At 39.0% G+C, this 12,482-nt stretch overlaps 1 protein-coding gene across 2 annotated transcripts in view; it reads left to right on the top strand.

Annotated features, from left to right (window-relative positions):
- gramd1bb (GRAM domain containing 1Bb) overlaps window positions 1–12,482 on the top strand; it is a 114,369-nt gene that overhangs the window by 16,059 nt on the left and 85,828 nt on the right. Inside the window, exon 1 of one of the 2 annotated variants that reach the window (XM_088345059.1) lies at window positions 583–916. The exons of the other annotated variant lie outside the window; for it this stretch is intronic. Within the exon in view, the coding sequence (XP_088201185.1) occupies window positions 894–916 (23 nt within the window). The 5' untranslated portion in view covers window positions 583–893. Of the gene's footprint in view, window positions 1–582; window positions 917–12,482 lie in introns of those variants that run through there. 2 annotated transcript variants of the gene reach the window in all.

The following is a 12,482-nucleotide window of genomic DNA, read 5'->3' as shown; positions in this document are numbered from 1 at the left end:
CCTTGTGCTATTTTTCAACACATTTTTTTTCTTAAAGAAAAGCTATTGCCTTAAAGGGCAACACACTCATATATTTAGCATTATGTGTTGTTTTCATTCATTTATATAGCATACGTGTGTAGGTATTAATTTATTTTTACAATTATTTTTACACAGTGCATGATCGGTCCTCCATGCATGTGATTAGAACTGCCCACTTACACTGGACAAGACCAGTGCTTGATAAGAGAGAAAAGAACTGCAGCAGGTCCCGCTCCTAATACCCTTCTCATAGTCAGCATTAAGGTTGAAATGCTCGACGGCTACTATCAGGTCTGCCGTCCTGCCCTCCGGGTCAGTTGGGCTTATCTTGCAGAGAGGAGAAAGGGAGCCATCTAAGGAAGTGGACAGAGTCAGAGCAGGAAGGGGGAAGGAGGTTTCTGGTTTGGGGTTAGGACAGGGGGAGGGGGAGCTATCCTGCGCCTGCTCACTGTGAGCACAGCAAGTGCAGCTTTCATCTGCAGAGGCAGCGACCGAGCGAGAGAGGGGGGGAGAGTTTGAGCAAGCAAACTGCCAAAGCTCCCACTCACACACTTGGATCTCCGACGGATCGACCCGCGCAGTTTCCAACTCTCACGTTTGATTCCCTTTGGGAACGTCATCCTGCTGGGTCACCTCCTTCATTTTCAGGATATCTACCCCCCTCAAAAGATGTGAATTTTTGGCACTGCGGCACAGAATGTAAAAAAGCGAGGCAAACCCTCGTGGATTATGCTGGCCCCAAAAACATCCGTCATGTGGCTGTTGCATGGAAGCTGAGCATCGCAGAGGCTGTCAGTCAACATGCAGCGGCATCAACGGGCAGCCCGGTGTCCGCAACACGCTATGGACATTAGACACGCCTCGTTGTACTGATGAAAAGCTTCAAGCTCGCCTGGTAAGGTGCAAAACAGAAAGGCATGACACTCACAACGCGTTTACCCAGAAATTTGCACGGCTGCAGTTGAAAGCATCAGACCAGACAGAGTCTAGACTTTGATGTTGCTTAAAAAGGAATGACACCTACGATGTACCGTTGTTGCAGGCTGATTAGTCAGTAGAATGTGTCGTTTTCAGGCAGGGGTCACCAAAATGGTGTGTGAGAGTAGCATGTATCCCACAGAAACATATGAATGGCCCGTGGGACTCTTTAAAACAGCGGCTCCTGTTTGGGGACCACCAAGTGTTGCTTGCACAGGACACACCACAGGACACAGGAAATGGTTCCCTACAACCTTTGTGGTTAAGGGAACCACGATGCATTGCTATGTTGTTTCTATGTTTTTTACCAGGTTAACTATCGGAAGTCAATCATTTGATAAAAACAGTGGTCAGCGCGTGTGCGGCACAGTTCTGAGGTCATGAGATAGAACCCCCTGTGCGGAGTTTCCATGTTCTCCCCATGCTTGTGTGGGTTTCCTCCGGGCACTCCGGTTTCCTCCCACATTACAAAAACATGCATGTCAGGTTAATTGGCCGGTCCAAATTGTCCCTAGGTGTTACTGAGCGAGTGATTGGCTGTCTGTGTGCCCTGCAACTGGCTGGCAACCGGTTCAGGGTGTCCCCTGCCCACTGCGTGAAGATAGCTGGGATGGGCTCCAGCACCCCCGCAACCCTACTGAGGATAAGCGGTGCGAAAAATGGATAGATGGTTGGATGTTTGGACACCATACTTTGTTGGTTCATTGCCATTCCACACCACTTTTGTCCTAGCTGTTGTAACCATGTCAGGTTTGGTTTTTGTTCCTGGCTTGGACACTTTTCTATTTTTAAGACTTGGTTTGTGTTTGTTTGTTGTTCCTTGTGTCTGTTAATAAATATCACCCACGAGCACTCCTGCCTCAGGCTTTTCTGCTTGAGTCCAACCCCGACATCATGACAGGTGCCCGTGGGCACCACATTGGAGACCCCTGGTTTAAAAAGTATAGTTTACAAAAAACAGGACGGACGTGATTCAATAGAATGAACATGTAAACAGGGGCAAGTACAGAATTAAAATATTGCATGAGTACAGCTATCCAATGACCTATTTTTATGATCAACTCTATTTCTCCGTCATCACGATTGTGAAAATCATTTACTTTTCTTAAAGATTATATATACATATACACAAATAAATATCAGAGTTCCAAACCCTGTGGATGACCACGGGACTGGTGAATGCATACCGAAAGAAAAATGTTTGATATCAAACCATTCTCAGGAAGCGGGTGTTTAAATCTAAGAATCTAAGTATCTAAATGTAAAAAATACAAAATGTTTATGTATCTTATCAATACATCAGTACAGCAGTTTTAGCGCAAATATTTCTGTCTTTTGTTAATTTATGGTTGGTCTTGTTTTTCTGTGCTGTGTCTAAATAAAGAGAAACAATACCTAAGGTATAATTTATGGATAAATATTTGACCTTTTTCTGATTTTTCCAGTGGAGGAAAATGCATACAATAAATAATATAAATTTCCAAAACATATATGAACAGTAGACAATATAAACAAAAGATAAAATAGATACAAAAGTAAATAACAATTATATTTTATGTAAAATATTCTAGTTTGACGGATAATTTTGTTCTTTTCTGATTTTGCTAAAAAAAAATTACTAATATAAAAAACTGATTGCAAGAAATACTGTTCACTTAAGGTATTATTTTGCATTTGTTTATTTTTTAAATTTGCATTTAACAAAATAAAATACTTAAAACAAGCAATCTGTTCTTATTCAATTATCAAATATAAATGAATTTGTTTATATTATATTCATATTTTTGTATTTTATATTTCTACAAATACTCCATTTGTGTTGTTTTTTAAGTAAAATATTATTAATAGTACAGTTAGAAATATTGCTACTATTCAAATAATAATCCTAATATCCAAAGAAATTGACCAAGGTTGGCCTGAAAAAAATAGTTGAAAATTGGCAACAAGAAAAATGACCAAAGATATTTTTGATAGGATTCCAGTCAATGCTTCCATCATTCTGTCCATTTATCCATCCATCAATCAATTTTTATTATTACTATTATTATTTCAATAATAGCAATAGCAACAACAATAACAATCTTAATAATAATAATAATATAAATGGATGGATGGATTGATGGACAGACGGATGGATGGATGGATGGATGGATTTATTTATTTATTTCAATTGAAAACGTATGTTGTATTATTAATGTCTCTTTTTGCCAGTTTTTAACAGGAGAAATTAAGCCATTTTATCTTAAGAGTATAATCATTTAGGTGTATTTAGCTTTTTTTTCCCCAGAATGAAATAAATAATTTACTACTTTTAAACGATTGGAGATATCATAATTCAAGATTTCCAAATATGTTTTAGCCCTAATGCTAGCACACTCGCATGTGCGCCTGCCGTGAAGCAGCAGCGGCAGTGACCTCGCTCCCCTCGGGTGGGCTCAAGATGAGCATGGAGCAGCTGAGGGTATGCGCTCACGTGGCTTAAAAAAATAATAAAATAATCATAGGGGCAGGCACATGCTCGCCGTCATCCCTCACACAGGGGTCCACATCCAGGTGGCTCATTTTGCTATCCCTCCTTTCCAGCTGCCCTCCTTTCTCTCATTGCCTCCTCCTCTTCTTTGTTCATGCTCTTCTCCTGTGTGGTATTTTTAGACAAATTACACAGCGCTGCAGGGGGGAGCGAAAAAAAGACGAGTGAGCCGGGGAGATGGCTGTGCATCACGCGTCCCGCTTGCTTCTTCGGTGCCCGTTCGGGACTTGATGAGCTTAATGAGATTGATAAATGGATAGATAGATAGATAGATAGATAGATAGATAGATAGATAGATACTTTATTCATCCCCGCAGGGAAAATTCACAATTGTGTGGTGACAGCAAACTCTATGAGAGACTCTTAAAAGTAAATCATACCTGCTCTCACATATACCATTAATGTTCACAGGTGCATAACTATACTCTCATATAGTCAAAACCATTCACAAACACTACTATCCTCACTCATACACACCACTATACCAGTGTTCTCGTTTGCCCGCGTCCCTGCGTCCTAGACGCATTATTTTTGCTGGGGACGCATCGTGTCAAATCAACGTGCGTCCACGGGACGCAACTTTTTTGACACAAGATTGTCATTATCATTTTTTAACAAAGATTTACCGCACTCCAAACTTTTCGTGAGGCAGATTCGCCATTGTTGTTTTGGTCTCGCGGTTGGAGTTTTCGTCTGCACGCCGATCTCGAGTTCGAGTTGTGTAGTGTAAGTCCATTTCTTTTTAGAGAACCGGCTTTTTCGGCTCAACTTATTAAAAAGAGCTGGCTCGCAAACGGCTCACTTGCTTTGATGCATTATATTACGAATGATTATGTTGTATAAAGAAGTTAAGAAAAAAAGGAAGTATAAAAGGAGAAAATGAAAAAAAAAACAGGTTTGTGGTGATCCCTTTTAATCAGTATATTACCAACAATAATTTAATGCAGAAAATGAATTAACAATTTTGAAAATGTATTATTCTACTTAATTATATTTGCATGTATTTTCCTTCTACAGTGAACGTCCAAGCGACTTCATTTTTGAACTTTTTTTTTATAATAAACATCATTTATGTCGAGCAGCTCAGTGTCTCACAACAAAATGTTCATTAACAATATATATGATATAGGGAAACACATGTACAATATTATATATATACCACAACTATATCCCCCTAGCGGGAGGTGGCTAGAGTCATTTCTGACTCTTTTTGGGAGATTGATTCAGAGGAGGGGATTCCCAGCCCCCTCGCTCACCCCAACTGAGGTGTTGGGAGTCATTGTGTGACCAAACCCCTCAATTCCAACCCCTAATGCTGAACGCCAAGCAGGGAGGCAACGGGTACCAATGTTTAAGTCTTAGGTATGACTCAGCCGAGGCTTGAACCACAACCTCCCAGTCTCTGGGCGGGCGCCATACCCCCAAGGCCACTACAATGTAACATGTTAAACTACATAAATAAACATGTTTGAAAAAAAAAAGATTTTTTTGTATTTTGTTAGGGAAAATACGCCCGTTTGTAAGGACATGGAGCACACAAAATTTTGGGGACCCATAGATCTCTGTTGGGACCCATAGATTTTTGAGCATGCGAGTCCCCGGGACCCATCACTTTTCAGAGGTAAAATGAACACTGCTATACTCTTGCACAATCTCATACACACACGGATGGTCTGCATTCATATAGCGCTTTTCAAGTCACTGAAAACCTCCCAAAGTGCTTTACAATATGCTTCACACTTACCCATTCACACACACTCACACACTGATAGCAGTGTCAGCCATGCAAGGCAATTATCTGCTTATTGGGGTCCTTAGGGATTGGCCAAGGACACTACTATACTCTCTGACACACACTCAACTATACTCTCACACACACACTATGATTTCACAAACATGCTACTGTACCCTCACATGCATACTACTATACTTCCACACACACACCGTTATAGTCTATCAAACACGCTTTCTCAGGAACACTACTCCAATCCCACATACACACTAGTAAAAACTCTTACAACACTATTATACTCTCTCTGACACACTACTGTACTCTCACAAACACTACTATAGACTCTCTTTCACTCATACCGTTAAAATTGCTAACACTATTGGGGTTTTTACACTTAGTGTAATGATCACCTCACCTGTAAAAGTTGTACTGGTTTGTGTGTATATGTTGTACAGTTTGACGTCAAACTGGAGTTGCTCCTGTATACTAGTATGTGTGAGAGAGTATCGTATTATGTGTGTGACAGCAAAGTAGTGTGTGCATGAGAGTGTGGTAATATGTGTAAGTAAGAGTACAGTAGTGTGTATGAGTAGTGGCATGTGTATTATAGTGGTGTGTGTGATATAGTATAGTGGTATATCTGAGAGAACAAAGTGGTATGCATAAGAGTGTATACTGTAGTCAGATTTGTGCATGGGTATGACTGTGTCTCCATGAGAGGATAGTTATAAAACATATAACATTGCTTCTCAAACGACCTCTTGGCTGTTCTCAGTGTTCCGTGGGTCTCAGCTGCCCGGTCCTGGCAAAGGCAGTTCGGCTTCAGTGCGCCGGACGTTTATGACCCTGATAGGCACAGGGTGGAAGTGCCATCTGTTAGCATCCGCAAGCTTGCCTTTTATATATGGAGCCTGACCTGTCTGGCGGATGCCTTGTTGTGTAACCTTGTGTATGTGCAGGCTTTTGTAGTTGGCGTGACTCCAACTGACATTTCCTCTTCTTTACTCTCAGACACTAATGCAAACATCCATTATGCTTGTTTGTGTCACTGTCAGACTTACTACCAATCAAAAGTTGGGTGTCACCCAGACCATTCTGTATTTCCCCTGAATAAGTCACACTTGTACCTATAAAATGAGCTGGTCAGCTGTAGGTCTCTCTTTGCCACATTTTGTAAGAGACATTGTGTAATATTTGGCACCTTCTAGTGGTGAATTGAAATTAATTATTTAAAACAAGATTTTTTTTTAATTTGAACGATAAGCAAACATATATTAACTATCAAGTGATAATACATGTTTTAAAAATACTTGGAGTCCAAGAAGTTTGTATTTAACATTGCGGGTTGCGGGGATGCTGGAGGCCCATCCCAGCCTTATTTTGGCAGTGGGCTAGGGACACCCTGAACTGGTTGACAACCAGTTCCAAAGACAGTTTGCACAGTATCCCATTAAATATGGTCACACTAACAACACAATTGCCTAAATCATGTTTTGTGGGCACTTGTGAAGACTTTCAACAGGAGGCTGATGGGACCAATAATATGAGTTTGGTGGAAAACTGATTTAGGCACATTTGTTATTAGTGTAACGATACATCAAATTCATGGCTCACGGATCCCTCAACCTCCTGGGTCTTCGGGGCACCAATGAGGAAATAACTCTGAACAGCTTTCTCTACTGTTGGTGGTTACAGGTCTGTTCTTGGGTTGTGGCAAAGTTGGCACCAGTCCATTCCTTAATGTTGTTGCCCCAGTTCTTTTCGGTCCTCTGCTCCTCCTGCCCCCTTGAACTGTGCCTTGGAGAATAATCTTGGCCAGTCCTGATGATCTTGTGACGTGACCATACCACTGCAGTTTTCGTCTGTGCGCAGTTGACAAGTTTCTTTGTAGGGTCGACAATGTTGGTTGACTTGGTTGCGCACCGTTGTGTTTGTCACATGGGCTCTGTACCCCATTTTTAGAAGTTTCCTGTAGTTTGACATCCCCATGGCCTTGATTTTATTCTCCAGTTCTTCTGAGAGTCCATGTCTCACAAGCGTAGAGGAAGATGAAAGTAACCAATGCTTGCATGAGTCTGATTGTTGATTTCAATGCTTTATTATTGTCCTGCCAGATGGGTTAAGTCACATCCAGTTACTGTCGATAATATGTATTTTTCAACGGCTTTACAAGAAAATAGAAGTATAAAGACTTTATATGTGTCGTGAGAAAAGCTTTCACATTACATTTTCTTGTTACAATCATTAAAATGTTTTTGCTTCCTGCTTCATCTTTTTATTGCATAACAGTACTGTGGCAGAGCAGACACATTTCAAACTAGAAAACAGCAGGTCTAATTGGTGGTGAAGGTGATGAAACCTGATTTTCTGCATTTGATTAAGGCTGAGGTAAATGCTGCAAGGAGAACATACTTGTTTATGCTTGTTGTTCCCTAATCTTAATCAGGATCATCAACAAAATATCAGATTGAAAAAGTTTTGATAGCATCATCGGAGTATCACAGGTAGAAGTACATTATACGCAATTAGAAAAGTTGCATTCCTCTGTAAACATACATCTTAAAGGAAGACTGTGTAATATTTGACCACAAGACGTCACTGTATCGTGTAGTGCAACCAAAAATGAGTGCTGCGTAGCACAATGAAGAATTCCATGAACGAAAACTCAATCTTAAGCAATGGCTCTATTCAATTTCTTCTTTCTTCTACAAAGTCGAGCACTGATTTGAACAAGAGGCAAGGAGACTCTTTGATTATCCAAGACTCATCTGCATTCAACGCACAACTGCACAAATGCCCAATCTGACCACACTTGTATTCACCCATTCCCCACAACCCGTTTTTATCTACGACACAGAATGTATACATCCGTTCGTGCTTTCGTCAACCAAGACATCAAAAACGATTTGGAAACGTCCCCAGACGTTCAGTGCAGCTTCAGATCCTCGCAAAGAAGCCAGAAACATCCTCAGGCGTCTTCTCTCCAAAGGGCCCCCTCTGATCTATTTTGGAATCGTTTCCAGCTGGATCTCTGAGGCTTGCCAGTAAGAAAAATGCAAGCATCGTATATGGACTGCAGGTTGACTTGCAAATTTATTGTATGATATACACGGTTGCAACATGCAAGAACGTAAAAAATGACATGCTCTCGCTTGTTATAAAATGGGACGCTTGGAAATGAGTTCCACTTTTAAGATAAAGCACCACATCATCCCACTTGGCCACAGAGGACTTCCAGCTTCCCTTCAGGGTCCCTGCAGAACAGCTGAGAACATTTGTTTTTTTTCCTGGCCGCTGCTGTTCATATCCCCTTCTTTTTTCTTAACCTGGCTATCCACCGTGCTGTCCTCACTGCATTTTAGCCACAAGCTATTTGTCATCGCCGTCATAGTCCCCTCTGGGTCCCCAAAACCAGCTTTCTTTCCTCTTTTTGCAAGCATTCGAGGGGACTTGATTGATGGCAACCACGCTACCATTGTTGTATTTATGAATGCAGTAGATGAAGAAGACAGAGGAGTGGTTGGTCAGTGCCACATGATGGACGAGGAGCTTCTAAATTAGCAGAGAGGAAGCACCAAGATCCATCATGTGAATAGTTATGGGATTTCAAATATGGAAGGGGATGACATGTCCTTAGACCGTGGTCAGGTCTCTGTCCTGCACAGTTACTTCTTGGTAAATCTGATTGACATGAAGTTTACAAATCTAATATTGAATCTGATTCAAATTACACCAAAAAAGAATCTCATCTCTCCTGACTGCACGATATTGTCCTTCATTTATTAATAAGGAGAACAGCTGGCCGCGATTTGTCAGGAAGTGTGTATTTAACAGTTGCACCAATCAAGTTGTAGGTTCCAATAGAAGATTGGATTTGTCTGCATGGAGTAGTCGATAGTCAGGAGCTGCAGTCCCCAATTTGGCCGCCAGAGGGTAATAAAGACCTAATGAAAGCAGACCCCACAAATGCAGACGTTTATCGACTTTGTTGTTATGTATTGGGTTTGCCTTTGACACCAAACCTAGCTAAAGACACTCACAAAGACCTAAAGTACAGCTGTGTAAATTTACACAAAATCAATTTGGCTGCTACAGACTAGAAATTGCATACAAACACACCCCCACACACATGTACACATAAATTAGGATTTATAAAATAGTTTATATATAGATAGATCTAGATTTATTACTTCACTTGATTATTTTTGGGGTTCTATAACATTACTGTTTGTAAAAAGTGAATTTTCCTGAAACAAAATTTAAACTTGAAGCTCCACAGTTTACTTGCAGCAATTCTGAGCAATCGTTTTCTTTCTCCATTCTCCTTTTTTTAAATTAAGATGCATGTTCCTGTAAATAAAAAGCAATTTTCAAAAATGTCCACAAAGGTTATGCTGCTTTTTTTCACTTTATCCTTTTAGACTTATTCTTTTTCGACTGAAATTTGAGGGTAATCTGTAATGAAAGTGTAATTTTTTACCCCTGGCATGTTCAATAACACTAAAAAAGCTACATTCAGAAAAATGAGTAAAAAGAAGTTAAACGTTTATATTTCTAAGTAAGGTTTTTTTGTTCTAATGTGACATGACTTTGGTAATTTTAAGCATTCTTTGTCTTACTTTCTCAAAGTATAATTTTCACAAAAAAAATAGTATTGTTTTTCCTTACTTTACAGAAAAATAATTATTTAGATAAGTTGCAAAGAAGAAAAATGTTATTTAAATTTTGCTGAAATATAGACAGTCTGACACACAAAAAATAGAATTATTTTGAGTGTTAATTTCCAAATTTTATTAGGAAAAATAGAAATATAGAGTAGATAATACAAACAAATTTCCCTATCTTTAGTAATATTGTTTTGAAGTCGTAAAAGTTGGGGGATAGAGCATTAATCAGAGAATAGTTCTCACAATGAGCAAAAGTATATAAAATCTTTTTTTTTTTCTATGACAAGAATTTTTGAAAAGCATAATAATAAATACAAAAATGAGCAAATTTAGTATTGAATACATTACAAACCATTTCCACCAAAACAATAACACATACTACCTTAAAAAAAAAAAAAAAAAAAAAAAAAAAAGAAGAAGAAAATTCAAAAAAAGTTAAACTATAGCATCGACCTTGTTAAGACCTGAAGCAATTTTTGGTTGGAATTTCCCTTTTTTGTCCGAGCTGCAGAGTCGGCAAAACCTAAGTCCAAGTCAGCTTTCTTGGCAGTTTTCATATATTATTCTTTTGACTGCATGTAACAAATGGTTTTGGTATCCAATGTAATTTTGGACTGGGTCAACAAAACCAAATGTGCAAAATTAGCTGTTTTGGGCAATTTTCACATCTAGGGTAACCTACTTGGTGAAAGAATGTGGTTATATGTAAACTCCTTACCCCTTTTCTTGGGAGAATAGACAGGCAAACAAATGAAAATACATGCTTGGATAAAAAACGAAAACATTATTACCTCGCTTTGCTCACGGGTGATCAACAAAACATCGTTTGAGACTATTGACAGATGCTACTTTTTAATTCTGTAGTTTCTTTCCATAAAGTACGGTGATGTCTTAATAATTTGGTCTTTTTTTAATATGCACGTGGGTTTTATTTTGTCGCTGTGTCACTCAGCCATTTTCCAGACTTATTCTGCAGTTATTTGCAAATGGCAGCGGAGTCGCTCTGGGCTTTAATTTATTTGCCCACTTCCTCTCCCATCTGACATCTTTAAGTCCTGAGATAACCCCTAAAATTCAGTTTTGTCATTTGCAGTTTATTTTTTTTAAACCAAGATACAAAAATCTGTCAATGTTTTAACCACAGTAAACATAATAACCATTTAGTCTTACCAATGTAGCTATTTTCCTATATGCCTTTAAACTCTAAAATGCTTTTCGATGGCATGAAGCTAACCACTGATTGGTCCACAAAGACAGTATCTGCTTCTACACGTTGTTGCCGATTAATCTAATGTACAAGTAAATGCAGCGTCATTCTATCCGGGACACACAGACACTTACACTCCTTTCCATTCGAGAACAGTTCAAGTGACTGAAAACGTGAATGGCTCGAGCGGCTGCCATAGTAACTGCACGGCCAAAACCCACTTGGACTTTTCTCTGTTAGCCAGCTGTCGGACCATTAACTTTGCCAAGATGGGCACAGTCACACTCTCAACTGAGAGACATGTGTTTGCCCATTTACATTTTGTCGGCGGTGGGCAGAATAGCCAAAAGTTTTACTCAAGTGAAAGTACTGGTACTCAGTGTTCCCTCTAAGCTGCGCGCGTGCGCAATTGCGCACTGCTCGCACATTCTCAGCGCACAAGAAAATCTAGCCAGCGCACAAAAATGAGGGCTCAAAATTACTAATTGAGAAGCGACTTGAGTCAAAGTTACAGTGCATGAAGGTAAAAATACACGGGTTCCCCTGACGTTGTGTCCTAAATGCGTATTTTGAAGTCGAGTCGAAGTAGAACGAAGTTGAGTAAAGTTAGTAGAGTTTGTCGAGAACCGGCTTTTTCGGCTCGGCTCAGTAGAAAGGAACCGGCTCTTTCGGGTCTTAAACGGCTCTTCAGGTTGTTTTTGCTTCTTTAATCCCAACATGACCAAATATTATGTAAAATTATGCACAAAATGACTTAAAGGAAGGGGGGAATAGTACAAAAAAGAAAAAAATACCAAAGTGAAAAAGTAGTGAAAAGCTGAGAAAAAAAGAAACAAAACGAAGATAAAAAAGAAGGATTTTTTTTTTAAAGCCAGAAAAAAAGAAAAGAAATAAATGTAGGAAAAAAAGTAAATAGAGAACAAAAAGAAAAAAGTAACAACTAAGAAAAAATAAACACAATGAGATCTTTTTTAAAGGAATTTAAGGTAGAAAAAACACGGAAAAAAGAAGAAAAAGTTTGTGTTGCATTCAAATATTTTCCAATTATATCCAGTGAATCTTGTTGCCAACATTGTACTTCTACTAAAAAATGTGATTAAGTACAGTTCTGCATCTTACAACCGACTAAATTAGCCCCCAAAAATGTTAATATTATGTGACAAAATATATCAGGAAATAAAAAGAAATGGATCCATAATTGCATTCAGTTGTATTTTGTAGGTAAATCTAAACACGGCTTTATTCAGTGTCTTTTTCACAAATCCCCTTAAGTAAAACTCAAAAGTATAGTGATTTAAAAATACTTCTAGTAGTGCAAAAATGTCCCAAAACTTACTGAAGTAGATC

This window comes from Urocampus carinirostris, chromosome 10 (genome assembly GCF_059441175.1).
Source record: "Urocampus carinirostris isolate Australia breed hairy pipefish chromosome 10, RoL_Ucar_1.0, whole genome shotgun sequence".
NCBI classification, from domain to species: domain Eukaryota; kingdom Metazoa; phylum Chordata; class Actinopteri; order Syngnathiformes; family Syngnathidae; genus Urocampus; species Urocampus carinirostris.
Note: the sequence above shows the minus strand (reverse complement) of the source record. Positions and strands in the feature narration are given on the sequence as shown.